Source organism: Drosophila teissieri, chromosome 2R (genome assembly GCF_016746235.2).
Source record: "Drosophila teissieri strain GT53w chromosome 2R, Prin_Dtei_1.1, whole genome shotgun sequence".
In the NCBI taxonomy this organism is placed as follows: domain Eukaryota; kingdom Metazoa; phylum Arthropoda; class Insecta; order Diptera; family Drosophilidae; genus Drosophila; species Drosophila teissieri.
In genome coordinates, this window is record NC_053030.1 from 22,484,530 (window position 1) to 22,501,635 (window position 17,106).

General features: G+C 48.6%; 5 protein-coding genes across 6 annotated transcripts; 3 read left to right on the forward strand and 2 right to left on the reverse strand.

The window, feature by feature from the left end:
- Positions 1-356: 356 nt before the first annotated feature.
- LOC122612546 (putative transcription factor SOX-14) lies at positions 357-7,050 on the forward strand. 2 transcript variants are annotated; one of them, XM_043786245.1, is made up of 2 exons: positions 357-2,450; positions 5,409-7,050. In XM_043786245.1, the coding sequence occupies exons 1-2, from the start codon at positions 1,863-1,865 to the stop codon at positions 6,882-6,884; spliced, it is 2,064 nt and encodes a 687-aa protein (XP_043642180.1). In that variant the 5' UTR covers positions 357-1,862; the 3' UTR covers positions 6,885-7,050. The 2 variants fall into 2 exon arrangements, with proteins under 2 accessions (XP_043642180.1, XP_043642181.1); XM_043786246.1 differs by having other exon boundaries at positions 2,415-2,519.
- Positions 7,051-7,164: 114 nt separating this feature from the next.
- On the reverse strand, positions 7,165-10,176 carry LOC122612547 (peptidylglycine alpha-hydroxylating monooxygenase). Its single transcript, XM_043786247.1, has 8 exons — positions 9,870-10,176; positions 9,379-9,436; positions 9,226-9,313; positions 9,097-9,169; positions 8,097-8,229; positions 7,995-8,043; positions 7,601-7,939; positions 7,165-7,534 (listed from the first exon to the last, which is right to left on the reverse strand). Exons 1-8 carry the CDS (start codon positions 10,056-10,058, stop codon positions 7,366-7,368), a joined length of 1,098 nt encoding a protein of 365 aa, XP_043642182.1. The 5' UTR covers positions 10,059-10,176; the 3' UTR covers positions 7,165-7,365.
- On the forward strand, positions 8,377-9,065 carry LOC122612548 (transforming growth factor beta-1-induced transcript 1 protein). Its single transcript, XM_043786248.1, has one exon. The coding sequence runs from the start codon at positions 8,485-8,487 to the stop codon at positions 9,046-9,048; it is 564 nt and encodes a 187-aa protein (XP_043642183.1). The 5' UTR covers positions 8,377-8,484; the 3' UTR covers positions 9,049-9,065.
- A 367-nt stretch (positions 10,177-10,543) lies between the features above and the next one.
- On the forward strand, positions 10,544-13,769 carry LOC122614093 (PAS domain-containing serine/threonine-protein kinase). Its single transcript, XM_043788567.1, has 3 exons — positions 10,544-10,674; positions 10,743-13,370; positions 13,431-13,769. The coding sequence occupies exons 1-3, from the start codon at positions 10,587-10,589 to the stop codon at positions 13,670-13,672; spliced, it is 2,958 nt and encodes a 985-aa protein (XP_043644502.1). The 5' UTR covers positions 10,544-10,586; the 3' UTR covers positions 13,673-13,769.
- Positions 13,770-14,180: 411 nt separating this feature from the next.
- On the reverse strand, positions 14,181-16,807 carry LOC122614864 (oxysterol-binding protein-related protein 2). Its single transcript, XM_043789555.1, has 9 exons — positions 16,568-16,807; positions 16,269-16,499; positions 15,986-16,206; positions 15,388-15,646; positions 15,136-15,333; positions 14,874-15,075; positions 14,687-14,812; positions 14,397-14,620; positions 14,181-14,334 (listed from the first exon to the last, which is right to left on the reverse strand). The coding sequence occupies exons 2-9, from the start codon at positions 16,301-16,303 to the stop codon at positions 14,232-14,234; spliced, it is 1,368 nt and encodes a 455-aa protein (XP_043645490.1). The 5' UTR covers positions 16,304-16,499; positions 16,568-16,807; the 3' UTR covers positions 14,181-14,231.
- Positions 16,808-17,106: the final 299 nt, after the last annotated feature.

The following is a 17,106-nucleotide window of genomic DNA, read 5'->3' on the forward strand; positions in this document are numbered from 1 at the left end:
CACACGCATATATATGTATGTACGTACGAGCATGTGTATTTATTCTCGACAGTATGTGCACACAGCACAAGCACACGTACAGATTAAGCAGCCATATGATTAATACACAGCGGAACAGCTGATTCATAAGCGTACATGTACACACCCCTCCTGCACCCTCCCCGCAAGTCCAGTTACTCACACACCAGCTGGTTGATATCACACACACACACACACACGCTCTCGCAAAACCTGCGCTCTTTCGCTCTCTGGCACGCACACAGCGACAGCGCGTATATCTGTTGCTGCATGGGTGCATGTATATGTATATGTATGTGTACGTGCTGCGGAATCGAATCAAATCGTAAGTAAAGTAAACTTTGCAGTCAGTTCACTTGAACAGCTGTGAGCGATCGACGTTGGTCGGGAAGCAATCACAAACACAAACACAAGCACACACACCCACACAGAGAGAGCAGAGCCATATATGCTGTATATGCAAGGCATATATGCATAATTACATACAGCGCAGTACATGGGGGCTGCATAAGAAACAAGCACAACAAAATCACAAATACACAAATGTACAACAAAATACGTAAAAACGTAAAATCTTTTGCGTAGTTCATTCGCTCGCGTCGCGCTCGTTTCTTCACTTACTCCACTCCACTCCAATCCGATTCCACTTCCAATCCAAACCCAACTCGTATCTCATCGCTTCGGTTTCGTTGCGTTGCGTTGCGCTGCGCCGAGAGTTTCGTTTCGTTTTCGGTGCTTCTTCAGTTCACAGTTCAGTTCAGTTCGGTTGGGATTCAGTTGGATTCGAATCGATGTTTAGTGTAGATTGGCCAGGACACGGAGAACCCAACTCAACTAAACGCGGCGTGTAGAACCATTCGACTAACTAAGTCTAGCCAAGTCTAGTAACTCTGTCTAGAAACCTAAGTGCGTGTAAACCGTGGCAAAGCCAAAGAGCTGAGATATAAGCAACCGATCCCGCTTATTGTCGAGTGATAACACCGAGACCGAGACCGAGATTGGCCAGAAACATTCGGAACCAGCTGGAGTTCAAACATCAAAACATTATCAAAACATTTGTGTTTCAAAATCAACACGTAAACGTAAAGCAAACAAACACAGTCGAAAGCGCGAGTGCAGCAGTATTAGTAGTGACCACACACAGATACACACACACATATCATTACATACGTGTGTAACTCTCTGCACATAAATGCGAGCCAATCTATTTAATTCAGTTTCAGTGCATTTATAAATTAATAAAATTTACCAAGTGCGAGAGTGAGGGAGCGACACGGACACGCACACCTATGCAAGCTCATTACACGGACGCAGCGAACGTGAGTCTTGGAATATTGCAAACAACAACAAAAGCAGCAGCAGCAGCAGCAACAACAACAAAACATAAAGCGAAACAGCAAAAAATAAATAAATAACGAGGAACCAGTTTCACCTTGAGGAGCAATACCTAGTGCACACTCACACTCGCACTCACACACGCGCAGCGCACATGTGCAGCAGTGTGCGCCAAATGAAACAGAAACAGCCCGATCTTACTGCGACCACGGACACATAGTGCATATAGTGCACATTGTACACATAGTACACATAGTGCACAGCCTAGAGTGCCCACAGTAGACATAGTGCCCACCACATAATTTCGTGATAAAGCCCCGGAGAACCGGAGCATCGGAGCATCGGAGCATCGGGCATCGGAGAATCGGAGCGCTCCGCCTTATCGGCAAGCCACTGCCACTGGTTCGGCTACTATGCTCCAGCGGGGATCGGGACATCATCGCTGGGATAGAGACACCGAGACCAGGACTGGGATGCAGTTGCAGCAGCGGCCCCAAACGCACTGAAAGATGATAGCTAAGCCCAACCAGGCCACCACCACCACCGAACCACCATTGAGCTTGCGCCCCGGAACAGTGCCAACGGTTCCAGCAACCACCCCAGCCACATCGGCCAGACCAGCCACATCAGCCAGACCAGCGACCATCCAGCGAAGGAATCCAGCCCCGAAAGCGGACTCACCACCCCACACTTTGCCACCGTTCTCGCCATCGCCATCGCCAGCGCCTTCGCTTTTGCCTTCGCCTTTGCCAGCGCAAACCCCAGAAGCGCAAAAAACACAAAGCCAGCCAACTATTACTCATCCAGCGGCTGTGACTTCGCCTTCCGCGCCTGTTGCTGCAGCTGCACCGAAGCGCCCCAAGACCCCGGAACCCCGGAGCACCCACACTTACAGCCCCGACCACAGCCCCACCACCAGCCAGCTCGTCACCCCCCCAACCGAATCCGAATCCGAATCCGAAATGGACGGCGAAAGATCTCCGAGCCACAGCGGCCATGAAATGACACTGAGCATGAACGGCATCGATTCCAGCCTGGTGTTCGGATCTGCACGGGTTCCTGTCAACTCCAGCACCCCGTACTCGGATGCGACTCGAGTGAGTAACACAGTCTACACTGAGGGAAATTTCCAATTGGGTGCTTGACGATTTTGTGCTTTAATAGAGGTAGGCCTGATCTTCCATACCATTTACCCAGAGATTCTGTCCGAACGGGCGGAGATTCATTTGGTGAAGTCACCATCACCACTTGGCCATTCGTCCGATAGGAATATCCGCTCCATCACCACGACAGCGATGCAGTTCTTATCGCCTCTAATGGGAACTATTTATGTAGATAATCGCACCCAGCTGTCTCGGTCTCGGCAAGGCGAACTAGTTGATATTCGGCAGGGAGACCTACTTAGAGAGCCCACACAAATACTTTGCTCGCCGGACAGGTCAACAAAAGTTTGACTGATAAGATTCGTCGAGATTAGATTCAAGTTTTTTGCGATTATTTTCTTTGTTTACAAATACCAGCAGGCAAAACAATAATGGCAGATTAGCAATTGAATTGTAGCTCAAACTCGCTGCTGACTTGATATGATGAAATAGCCAGGATTGATGGATGGTTAAGTGCTGATGAGTCCCGACCGTGGATACACGGGTACATAGATCCATAGATATACAGATACATAGATACATCGATACACGGATTCATTCGTGGAGCGCATGGAAGTGCAGTTTTTGTCCCCGTGCATTTCATTTACGGGGCGGTTGTACCCGCGTTTCGTTTCCCCGATGACTCACAGTATTTGTCGAGCTTGCATATATGTAGCCTGTAGATATGTATATGTATCTGGTGCCAGAGTGCGGATGGATATGGATATGTTGGTCGGGCGGATAGTACTTTTATATTTTGTGAGCAATACGTCGTATGCTGATATGATTTCGTCGGAACAGCTCGCCAGTTCCCTATGGCGATCTAGCCATCTACCCATCTATTCGTCATCTTGTTTACCGGCCACCTGGGCGGGGAAATCAAGAACGCACTATCTACCTAACTGGAAATTCGAAATTTAGCAAATGAGCGTAGTATTCGAGTGCGACTCACCACACACACAGCACTCACAGCACTCACAGCACTCATAGCACATTTGGTGCATTGACCTTGCTTAGCAGTTTGTTTTTTACGGTTATTAGTGCGGACGGATGGAGGAGGCAATGGCTTCGCCTTTGCCATTGCCTTTCGCCTTTGGCGTCACGAACAGAACGCTCAATTGCGTATTACTCGCATATATAGAGCTGGCAACTGGGAGCTGGGCACGGGAACTGGGAACTGGGAACTGGGAACAGGGCATTGGGAAGCGGGTACACACGAACTGAGTCGTTGACTTCTGCGACTACATGTTTATCTGTGCTGCAAAAAAGCGTGTTTAATATAGTATTCGAGCTGATGACCTTAGGATCTAAGCGTAAGAACGGTTAAAATCGAAAGCCCCAGCTCCAGCCCCATTTCATCACTTTTACTTGTTCCCCGAAGAGCGAGCGCACATAGATACATCGCTGCATGTGTATCTGTATCTGTATCTGTATCTGTAAATGTATCTGTATGGCACGGATGCGGGTGTCTGCAAACTGGAGCCCTTCTGCTCCCTGCTCCTCGCAGCCGTGTATGTGGATGTGTATGTGTGTGTTTGTGTGCTTTGGGCCCGGGTGTGAGTGCGAGTGTGTTGTGTTGTGTCTACAAGAGTCGGGCTGCTTATTAGACTTGAACTGAACCGTCTGACTGACGACGTCGGCGACATTGAGAGTGAGTTTCGGAGCAGAGTTGCGAGGGCAAAGGCAACAGCAACAGAATGGCAGAGTGGCAGTGGCAGTGGCAATGGCTGAGCCAATGGCTGAGGCAATGGCCGATGGAGCATCGCATCCCGTCGGCCCCAATACCACGTCTGCTCCACTCAGCCCGCTCAGCTTTCGCAGCGCGAGTCGGTTCAGCTCGGAGCGCCAAGGGTATCGCCTCTGCTTCGGATGTGGATGAACTCGCGAGGTGCACGAACTGCTGCAAGGTCGAAGTTAACGCTATTAATAGGTGGTTTCTGCCGTCTCTCGCGGCGTGAATAAAACGGTTATTCACATTGGCCAAACGAGGCGGCGCGTCACCGCTATGACCTATTCCAAGTCAGTCTTCCTGGCCTCGCGAGCCCAGTTTCCACATGGCTACTTACACATGAGATCAGCCTGGATCGGATGGTCAAATGCTTGGGATGGTTGGGTTAGTCGGGATGCTTAGGGACCCGATGAAGGGGCAACCAGGAAGCGGACCCACTTGTCCGAGCATCTTAACAGTCGAACAGAAACACACACACATGTACACCGAGCAGAAACACATTTCAATACGAGTGCACACAGACACGACACAAACCATATTTCGTTTTAGGAGCGTTTTATTAACCTTGGCGAGGGACATTGAACTTCAAACGCTGCGGATACGTATTTCGCACAGATACAAACGCATGCATACCGCCATAGACAAGGCGGTATACGCGGTGCATGAACGATATATGTCGGCCACACAGGCGAACTGCTCAGATGTACTATATAATAAGTACGTATATATGTGTATATATTGTACACCACTGGCGTGAATTCGTTTCCTAACTCTTTATCTGCGATACGTTAATATGCAGTCAGTCGGCATTTATATACGCAGGTACAATAGGTAAATGTGTTTTTCGCATGAACGAATTAACGGAGCGTATCTGCCTACATATTTGCGGTTTCCGAAAGCTAAAGCAAATTTCGTTGTTCCATAACTTTGTGGAAACAAGGGAGTGCAGTAATTTATGGGCTCTGAAATGCCGGAAGTATATTCAATATTACTCACTCACTCACTCACTTTCCTTGCGCTGCGCTGCACTTTTCGCCTGGCCTAGGGTAATATCTATGGGCTTAGCTGGGTGGGGATTACCAGGCACATCTAAGATACTTATAACTACTTACCACTTGTGCTGATAGGATCCAACGAAATTGAGGCGATAGTAAAACCCCGCTTTCCTTTCCTCTCCCTTGCAGACCAAGAAACATTCGCCCGGCCATATCAAGCGACCCATGAACGCCTTCATGGTGTGGAGCCAGATGGAGCGGCGCAAGATCTGCGAGCGGACTCCGGACCTGCACAACGCGGAGATCTCCAAGGAGCTGGGCCGCCGGTGGCAGCTGCTCAGCAAGGACGACAAGCAGCCGTACATCATCGAGGCGGAGAAGCTGCGCAAGCTGCACATGATCGAGTATCCGAACTACAAGTACAGGCCCCAGAAGAAGCAGACGCGCTCCCCGGGATCGCTGAAGCCCAACCAGGACGCGGACGGCTGCGAAGCCAGAAATGACACGCCCAACAACAACAACAACAACTCACTGACCACCCTTGCAATTAATGGAACCACCACCACTGCCGGCCGGAAAAGCAAAAGATCTACCTCTACATGTCAATCGGGTTCCGCTTCGAAACGATTGAGGAACGACTCGGGTGATACCTCCAAGCCTAAGTACGAAGTTAAGTTGGAGTCTGCTGAGCAGCTCAACTCCGCGGATATTATACTACCCTCAGCCGATAATCTGTTAAGCTATCAATCGTCTGAATACTTACCTCTAAGCACGCACAGCAACGCCGACTGCGACGAGAAGCTGCACTCAGAGCTGAGCTCGGGTCCGCTGGAGCCGCGGGAGAACCTGTCGGAGGTGGTCCATCGGTTCCTGCCGCTTTTCCTCGGCGGCAACGAGGACTCGCAGCTGGGGGTCAGCACCCTGGCACAGAGCCAACACAACCAGTCGGATCCCACCGCAGGATTGATGGACAACATCTCCGACATCAGCCCCATCAACGACCGCGAGGAGCTCTCCGAGGAGGTGATGCGGTACCTGCCCTACCTGGAGGTGAATCCCACGAACGACGGCCTCACCCTCAAGGTGGAGTCCAGCCTGCTGGACAATCCGCTCAACGAGCCCGTGTTCGACTCCGAAGACAACATTGTGAACGACGCCAACTTGCACTCGGCCAGCCATCAAATACCTCCATATGTGCCTGACAGCCACGACTGCTTCGCGGAGGACTGCGGCGGGGATAGCTCCTCGCACCAGGTGGAGTTCGAGGTGGCGCGGCCCCAGACGGTGACCATGACCATGACCTGCACGCTGCCCTACGGCGGACCGGACGGTGGGCACACATTCCAGGCCGACGACTTCAACGCGATCCCGTCGGCCGCCGAGGACAGCGAGTGCAGCATTCTGACCACCTCCAACTCGCCGCAGATCGGCTTCAACGGGAGCAGCTTCGTGGAGGCGGACGCCATCGGGAGCACTTGTACATACGCGCAACAAGACTACACCGGAAGTGTAATTGAAACACACAATGATCTCAACTACGCCGCACACGATAACAACGGAGCTCTGCTAGCCTACACATTTGAGGACTTGCCGCCTCAGCCAACCGGTAGTCATTTAGAGTTTAACACTAACAAGTACGAGTTTGCAAGTTATTATAAAATGTGAGAGATATTTAAGTTTGTGTAATTTATAACTAATCTAATTGTACGTTTATAATTTTACACCAAATTATATATAAAAATATGTATATGTATGCAGATAATACCATATATTCCATAAATTCTATATACATACAAAAAACGCGAGAATAAAATGCTTTGCATTGAAAATATTTACGTCGGAGCAGTCTCATTTACTGCGTAGTGGACTTGCATTCGAATGGGGGATTAACCTTGCGGCGATCAACTAATTGTTCCCGAATACACTTAATAGGATCTCCAGCGGATCTCGCGAATTATCTACATATGTTTATTTACACGCACAAATATTTTACATAAATCATTGGTGGGCAACAGAACGGGATACAGAATGAGGCTAAACCATCATTAGTTGTTGTATACGATAAAATAATCCAGACAGTAAGGTAGTATACATTCGTTTCTCTTTCCGCATTTCCGGGTTGATTGCCTGGCTCTAGGCGAGCGGATTACAAGATGCTTGCCTCGATATGTGGGATATTGTGTAGGTCGGTGTCGGGATTGGACCAGTAGTAGTAGGGGGGTCCCTGGCTGAAGCAGAATTTCGTGTTGAGCGTCTCTCCATGATCCACGTAGTACATGAGATAGAAGTTGCACATCTCGTCCTCGTTCGTGGGACTGTCATGAATCCAGAGTTCGATTAAAAGCGCTGCTTGAGCTACATTCAGGTCACTGCGTACTTACCCTATTTTGGTTATTCGATGGCGGGTGCTCTCCATAGTACACCTCACGGCGATCTTATCTCCCTCGATTATGGGGTCCCTGGTGCTGGTGTTGTAGAACATCTGGGGCGTGAGGGGATCTCTCTTGCCCAACTGCAGCCAGTCCTGTCTGCCGTCGCTGTCTGTTCTCACCCGGTAGCCAGAGACCACCTTTCCCAGGCCGTGGGTGTGCACCCGGTACGCGAAAGGATGCAGGACCTTCGGCTCGCTTATCTCGCAAGCGCTTTCCAGGTGCTCCGTCTTCATGGCCGGAATCTGTCCGTCCGTGCCCAGCAGCAGAGTTCCAGCCAGCTTTTTAAGACTGCGAGAAAGAGGCTAATTAATTTTATGAATCACTTTTTTAACACGGAACTTACGGCTCTTCTGTGTAATCCAGAAACACCCCAGAATCATCAGTGGAGCCATCTGAAAAACGGCACACTTATATATCCTGATATTGAATGCATTCTAGTACTCACCTTTGAACTTGTCAATGTGGGCATAGTGAACTTGCAGTACCAGGTACTTGATGGGCGAGTTCTTGCCCACCTTGAAACCCACTCCCTCGGGCAGATTCAACTTTTGAGCGTCTCTGGCCCAAGCGTAAACGATCTGTTGAGAGGTAAGTATTAGTCCAGTAGATATAAATTAACTATTAGCAAATTTGGATGGTGGTTAATGGCAAAACAGGTTTAAAATTCTATATAACAGGGTTGACTGCCTAGGATTTACTTATGAATTATCCGATTTGTATGCATATAGCTTACACGTTCTCTTCTGTCACATGACAAAATCTGCCTTTGAAACTGACTTTCAGACTGTCCCCTTAAAATTTATAATTTTTCTATTACAAAACTGTCTTGCAGTATGTCGGCTTCGATTTGCTGTAGATGCAACGAGGAGATCTGGCCCAGGGCAGTTTGCAGCTCGGGCAAGACGTACCATCCGCACCACTTCACCTGCAAGGACTGCGGCCTGGTGGTGGATCCTACGCTGTTCTTCGCAGTGGAGGACGACGTGGTCTGCAGCGAGTGCTATCTGGACAAGCATGCCGTCCGGTGCTCCGCGTGCCGGACTCCTATCCTTGAGCGCGGCGTGACTGCCGCGGAGCGCAAGTGGCACGAAAAGTGTTTCCGGTGCGTGAGCTGCAGCAAGCCGCTAGTCTCGGCGAGCTTCTTTGAAGTGAACGGATACCTGTTCTGCAGGTCGCACTACCGAGAACTGTTTTCGTCCCGCTGCTCAGGCTGTGAGAAGCCCATCGATCGCCGAGCCGTGGTTGCGCTGAGTACCAAGTGGCATGCCAAGTGCTTCAAGTGCCACCTCTGCCGTAAAAGGATCAGCGCTCGGGAATTCTGGATCAAGAACGGACAACCCATTTGCCTAGCCTGTCAACCTGTAGCCTCGCAGCCCCGAAATTTGTCAGCCCCATAAATGTGTAGAGTAGTGTCTATCTGGTGGCCTTATTGGGCATTTCCATACCTGCGAAGTGGAGTGGGGTCCGCAGGGACTGGCAGACTCTTCTTGGGAAGCTCGGTTCATCTCGCCACAGTTCCTGTGCGCAACAATATGCATGTATTTACCAGTTTAGAAGCATTTCTTGTAACTTACCATGTGGTCTTAGAGGTTCCGGGCTCTCCGCATCCGTAGAGCAGCATATGGTGGGCCGTGTTCATGGTGGCATTGGGATTGAAGCCAACTAATTGAAGTAGAAACGTTAATTTAAGTATTTTGAAAGGATGTATCTCATTCGTAGGAACGTACCAATATAGTAGGTGGTAGTGGGGTCGACCTTGATGGGCGTGCACAAGTACAGATCGGGCTATATGCATATATATATATATATTTGTTAGTTTTGTTAGAAAGAACAGGCATATAGGATTAGTCAACAAGTATTATTCAAATAGGAGTATGGCCTTCAGTGGCCCTTTTGCCCTTTTTCGCCACCCTCGTAAAACAAATTCGTATCTACGGCGCAGGTTCGAGAAGTGCAATCTACAGGTTTCGGTTTCAGGGCCTTACATGTGGGTGTCGAATCGTGTGTATTCGGCTATAACTGACCATATGGAAAAATTTGCACGGTACACTTATGGGTTTTCCCCGCGCGGAAGATATGGGAAAACCCAGAGCCACATATATGGAGGTACTTTTTCAATCTGATTGGGATTGTTATGTACTGTTCATCTGTTCATCCATATGGAGCCAAATCATTAGGTGTGGTGTGTATGCCTAGTGTTTCTGGAACCTGGACTTACGGTTTGGGGGGAAACGTTGGGCATCAGAAATGGAAACGAAGCCATTGCGCCTGTTGCGGAGTTCGACTTGAGATTCTGTTGATAAAGGGAGTTTTGGTAATCCCCCTCTTTCACAAGGCCGTCCACACTTATCATTCCGATAAGCAGGAGCAGCCCCACGGCAGCGGCTACTTCGGATGTTCGTGGCATTTTTCCCGTATTCGAACTTTATTCGAGTGTGCACTGCACTGAATACTTTTTAGAAAAAGAACAAAAGCCCTCCTGTTTGGAAGAACAATACGTTTTGTATTGCTCTCTCCGATATTTTTCCACACGTAGCTAGGCCCAGTTTATATATATGTAGGTGTATTCTAGGCAGTAATCGATACCCAGAGCCATTATATCGATGACGACGCCAGGGATGCAGGCTAGCAGTGAGCGGTAAATTCAAAGATCAACCGGAAACTCACTTGTTTTCCTTAAAATACATAAATACAATTTTTATTTTCAACTATTTGGATGCAGTGTTTTAAAAAACACCTCAACGCATAAGGAAACCCTACAAAAGCCTGCCCAATTAAACGGGGCTGCATTCCGCTCGACCCACTGGGGAATTCCCCTTTTCGCATGCGCCATTCAATTGATTTTCTACGAACAGAGTTCCCAATGTTTACGGTGCGCTCATTTGGATGTAGCTGCAGGCCTCAAGTTGGGACTTGGAAAACATCCAACGTTTAAATGGAGGACCAGGGCGACGTGACCGACCAAGCCGCTGGTAAGCTGAGTAGCTCGAATGCCCAGTGCTCCAGAAACCGATGTGCTAATGGTAAAACTTTCAAAATGTACAATCAAAAGCGGTACTCAATTATTTACAACCAATCGTGTAATTCCCAGATGACCCCATTATGGGCACCCAAAGCCAGAGTCGCCAGAACTCGTCCGGCATGCTGAACATGATGGACGCCAGCTCCTTCAGCATGCCGCCCCCCAATCTGCACTCCTCGAAGGTGATCAATCCGAATAAGGCGATATTCACCATCGACGCGAATACGGGACAAATCTTTATAGTGAACAACAAGGCCTGTCAGCTGCTGGGCTACACGTCCCAGGAGCTCAGGAACAAGGGATTCTTTGACCTACTCAACGGCAAGACGGAGAGCCACATCTCCTCCTTGGCGGAGATGCAAATCGAAGGCGACGAGGGCCGGGTGGTCCTACTAAGTGGAAAGGTGATCGAGATGAAGACCAAGACGGGAAGCAAAATCCTGGTCTCGCTCTGGATCCGGCAGATCAGCAGCGATGGCAGACACATAGCCGTCGCGGAGCCTGTTGAGAGGCACATATGCCACATCAGCACCGATAGATCCGGAGTGATAACCACCGTAGACTCCACCACGGCCACCATATTCTTTTACGAATCCATCGAAAGCGTTGTGGGCATCAGCATTGTCACCCTTATCCCGTTCATAAAGCTCCCCGATCCGGAATGCCGTGAAATCTCTAAAAGCCTGCGGAAGCAGCGAGCTACTGGCCGAACCACGGATAATGTAAAGTTTCCCCTGTGCTTGCTAATAGCCCTGGACGAGGATGCTTCCGCGGGGTACTCCCATTCGGGAAAAACCGGGTTAAACATCACCATCTGGGTGTTTCAGAATCTTAGTGGCCTGATTGTGGTGGACGACATAGGGAACATACTGATGTGCAACCAGCCTTTCTCACTGCTGATGTTCGGATATGGGCAGGACAAGATAATGAACATGCATATATCCTCAATCCTACCCAATTTCGGCAAGGACTCCCGCGAGGAGAAGAGCCCCAATGTGTCCAACACCTCGATAACCAGCAACGACTGGGAGCCGGACACGGATCCCTTCGTCGTGGACAACGACTCCTCGCTGCAATCCTGCAAGAAGAGCTCGGCTACCCGGACGGCACCCAACAACGAAAATTCTTCGGTGGCCGATGGCCACCTGAGCTGCAATCTGGAGAACAGCAGTGGGCTATTTTGTGATCTCCGACAGCCGGATGACTGTACCATAGATGACATACTTACACCTGTTAATGCCTCAAACAGTTTTCCCGCCGACGAGTTTGAGGCAGGATCGCACTCGCACGTGAATGAGTCGTCTCTGGATAAGGCGAAGTCCGTTTCCACGGAGACCTGTGATGCCTCCGGCAGCAATCCCGCCACCAGACTGCTTAGTTCCATTAACGGAAGCTTTGTGGGGGAGGCCATCCACGCCGATGGCTCCGTCATAGAGGTAGTCTACTCCGTGCTCCTCCAGATACTGCCGTGCTCCAACCGGGTGTACTGCATCTGGGTGTGCCGAAACCCCAGCACTCGGCTGGACGGCGAGAAGTACAACTATGCGAACCTAACGTCCACGTTCAACAGCATGGCCAGCACTGTTGAGCAATCGCTGGGCCAGGTGATAAAGACCACGGCTGCCCAAAACTCCAGCCGACCTAATTCTCTGTCCTTGGTGTCCAAGTACGAGGACGAATTGTACCTGGGTGACTACAGCAAATACTACACGTCCATTCGCCAGATCGGCAGGGGGGCCTATGGGTATGTGAACATGGCTTTCCGGAACACCGACCGCCTGCTGGTGATCACCAAGTTTATTCTCAAGGAGAAGCTCTGCTCTCAGTTTATGGTCAAGAGCCGCGACTGCAAGGAAGTTCCTATCGAGATCCACCTGCTGCAGACCCTGAACCACAAGAACATTGTGTCCGTTCTGGATGTTTTCGAAAACGATCTCTTCTACCAGCTGGTCATGGAGAAGCACGGATCCGGCATGGATCTATGGACGTTCATAGAGCGGCGGCCCCTGATGGATGAAAAGCTGGGAAGCTACATTTTTCGGCAGGTGGCCGATGCCGTCAACTATCTGCACGAACAGAAGATCCTGCATCGGGACATCAAGGACGAGAACATTATAATCGACCAGAATTTCACCATCAAGCTGATTGACTTCGGGTCGGCGACCTTCATGGAGGAGGGCAAATTCTTCTCCACGTTCTACGGCACGACGGAGTACTGCAGTCCGGAGGTGCTGGCCGGAAACCGATATGTGGGTCCCGAGCTGGAGATTTGGGCCCTTGGAGTGACTCTGTACGTTCTGATGTTTTTCGAAAATCCATTCATCGATGTGGAGGAGACATTGAAGGCCGAGATCCAAATACCGAAAGCGGTGTCCGACCAGTTGAACCATCTGCTGAGCTCCATGCTGAACAAGGATCCCAAGTACCGCTGCACCATGCACCAGTTAATCACCGATCCCTGGCTCACCCAGGAGGTGAATCCCTCGGCTTTCAGTTTCTCGTGGATAGTGCCGTGCAAGGCGCACGAGGCCAATCCAGATCTGTATTTCTCCGGCTACCTGTATTCCAGCACTTCGGTGCTGTCTACTATTTCACCGCAGGAGAGCTTCTCCCACATCGAGGAGTCCTCGATTGGGGGCAGCGATGAGGCCAGACTGGCATCCCACAGGACCGGCAACAAGTTGTGCGTTAATGAAGGTACAGTACTTCTGCGTCTGCTGTGTATTTTGTGTTTAAAGGATCCTTTTGCCGTTCTAGCCAAGCACAACAAAATGGACACACTTTATGCGAAACAGTTCCAGCTAAACACCTCAGTAAGCAACCACGAGCTGAGGGCCTCGTTACCTGACTCCAGCCACCCAGAAATCGGGGGTTCCATATGCTCCTCGAAATCCGAGAACGATATATTCAAGAACAAGCTTCAGCCCTGCGTCTCCACTTATAACGTAGTTAGTCTGCACGACGTGAGCACGAAACCCAAGATGCTTGATCTAAAATGAAGTTCTGAATACGATGTACATGTGTAAATCGAACCTGAGCATACTGTCATATGTAAATAGCACCATTTGTGAAAGGACAATTAAGGATTGCGGCGAAAGAGCATGTAGATGAATAAATCAATTAAATTGTTACTCTACAGCGTTTTAATCGAAATGATGCATACAGACGATCTTACCTTTCATCGGTCGCAGGCAAATTGAATAAATTACATTTAGGTCTAGCGCAACAAATAACTGAATAACACTTTAATAGCTTCATATGGAATCGTCACGATTTAACAACTTTCTATACACATACATAGAAACTACGAAAAGTAAGCGTTCAACTAAATATCATTATGGATTCTTGTGCGACTTGATTGACTGAGGTCAACAGCCCCACCAGATCGTACAATCACGTGGTCGTATATGAACGTGATGGCATCAAACGGTGGGATTTGGAATGTTCTACCTGCCAACCATTACAATTATCCAGGTTTTAATGGTTCCTAAGTTTAAACAGCTCGCAAACTTTTTACAAATATATATACTGTAAGCGTAAGCCCGCTACAAAATGTTTCTAAAATATCGTATCGGTGTTGTCGTATTTGCGGTCCCAATATCCCCCGCTGTACAGCCAATCGTCGATTTTGGTATGGGGGTTAGTTGCGTATTTAAACCACCTGTAATGGGTATAGGCACAATGAGCAATCCACTCCAAAATAGCAATCAGACTTTTTTTTACCTGGGGGACCAGTCATCGCTATTGGTGGACTTCCTTTGTTTTCGTGTGTGCCTTTGTTTCTCCTCGAGGCGAGTCTTCTCCTTGGAGGCACCGTCCAAGTTCCCTTCCTCTAGGTGTAATATATCAGGTCGCAGTCGCGAATCGGTAGGGCATAGTGTCAGCGGTGGTTTCATGTTGCTATCCATGGCGTTAAGCTGCAGCGCAAAATGCGTAAACTGGTAGTACTGCAATGTAGGGGTAAAGTGGAGATATAGTGACAACGATTCATTGTTTCGGGGGGAATGTCCCACCTCGCTACAGTTGGAAGGTCTGGGTTTACAGCTCCACAGGGTCGTCGAGTCTGGAATGTCAAGTGAATATGCGGAGTCACTCTTTGGGATGTCGCCTTCCTGCTCCATGGGTGGGTAGCTATCGCTCTGAAATGTAACAATTTTTGAGATACTCCTCGCGGGTAACTCAAGAAAGTCTTACACTTACGTCTTGAATGGACAGGCTGCGAAATGAGTTAAGCTTAAAACTATTCAATTTCGAGAACATCTTCTTTGGCGTTCCGTTCGGGGAGCCATCGTAGTCATCGTTTTTCCTGGTTCCCTGCTTCAAAAACTGGACGTAGGACTCGGCAGAGCAGCATTTAATGAACTCGGTCCATTTGCCATAAAGGAAGTATATGTTGGTTTCACTGAGGTTGATTTGGGTTATGGATTAGCATTCAGTCGAACTTTTATGTAGTTATATTTACCTGGCATCTTTCACATATCCCTCAACTCGGTGCAAGTTTTTGGCTCCAGATCCGGCAGACTTAAAGGTGAGACTTGCCACATGGCCAGTGGTGTGGTTAGTGATCTCCATCTTTCCATACTGCTCAATCCATAGCCTGCCCACAATTATGTTGTGAACGCAGCAATTGACATTAGTCCAACTGTAACTTTCGTTCCATCTAAAAAACACTAAGGTAAGTACACTTTTATAAAACGTATACGGGGAAACCTACTTCGGAAACTCAACAGTCACAGTTCCTTTTGGATTCACCTCAACACTCTTGCCCCAAAACTTGATTTTTGGGCTAATCGTGCCGTGGAACTTGAAGTCCTTGGATTCTGCGTGAAATGCAGATACTGGAGGATGGTGGGAGACCTGCTCGCAGACGATTCGATAGTCGCCCCTCTGCAGCTCGTATGTTTCCCCAAGAAGAGGATTAAAAGGTTTTCCCAGGCGCTCCCAGTTGGATGCTAGTGCTGATACGGCAAAGGCTGAAAAATAATTTGTATTATTAAGGGAGATAAATCTTTAACTTTTGTATAAGATATGTGCATATTTCAAGATATGAAGGCTCATTATAGAGTGTGGAAAAGGAATCCATTACCACAGACAATACGTTTTGGCTAGTTCTCAAGAGTAATAGCCTTATCATTAGTGGTCAATAAATAAACCATAACCAGCAAGTACTCTATAAAGCATATCAACTTTTCCAGATACAGACAGTCTATAATAATTTGAACATCACGACAGTTGCAGGGATCGAAGTACTTTTGGAAAATAACGCTGATCAATAACCGGTGGTTTGATAAGCCACCCTTGATAACACTCACCCGCCACGTATTTCATCCGGTCTGCCGGGCTTTCCTGATGAGCTGCTTCGGTCAGCAGTTGTGCGTACTCCATGTACTCGCAGAGCCGCTGGATGAAGCTAAGTGGTTCGTTCAGCATGACCGGCATGGTGATTTTGCTCAGGTCCTTGCCGATGCAGTTCTTCAGAATGGCCCAGATGCTAACCTCCTTGCGGGAAATCATCGGGGCCGGAAGCTCAGTTCTGTGGGTGATAAGATATGGCGGGGATGAGTAATGTCACCCGGAGTCACTCGAACTACGCACCTTTCCACATGCTCCGCGTAGTCGCCCTCTGCCATCTTGGGTGCGGAATCAGGTGCAGCTTTAACCGACTGGAATCAAATTGCTATAGGGTGTCGTTGTGGGTTAATTGACTGCTAGTTGACCCTCTGCTGTGGAGACCAATTAGTTTACGCACGGAAAGACATGTGAGTGGAATTGTTGTGTGTTGCGGGGCCAACGATGGCCAGTCCGATATCTGGGCAGGATTAGACTCTGAAGGTGAGATAAGCCGATAAGTTTGGCTGTGGGAGTGGGTACATAAACACCTGGGCGATTCATACCTTTTATTCTCTCCCTACGTTTTCGTTTTCGATTTCGATGGATTGTAATCTTGTGACCAGGGCTTGTCACTCATTGATTTCTCTGCTGCTAATGAACGCTGGGCTTGTGAGTTATGTGAGTGCGCTGAGATCTGCTTTGCTTCGCCTCACATCGCGACGAAACTGAATTTCCTATTGAGCTAATTGAGGTGTTTGCGTGTTGTACCTAGCACTTACTCTAAGGTATAAGCTGTGCACGAAAATTTAATCAATAGTGATAAGAAAGCTTTCGCCAGCTTTCGAAGAGCGAGCTTTCGCAGGGTTGCTTTCGCTGAATCGATTTGTTATTACTCTTGTTGTTTACCGCTTGATTATACCTGCCTGTATGTGTAAATACAGTAAGCACTCCTTTTAATAAATAATTGATGGCGAAGTAAAACAAAAATATATGGCAAAATGATTGGGAGTTGACTGAATTCCAGAGTAAGCTTACTGTTAGTATATGTTTAACTTAAATGCAAGTGCCGTTATGCAGTCTTCCTATAATCTTACAGTTTGGA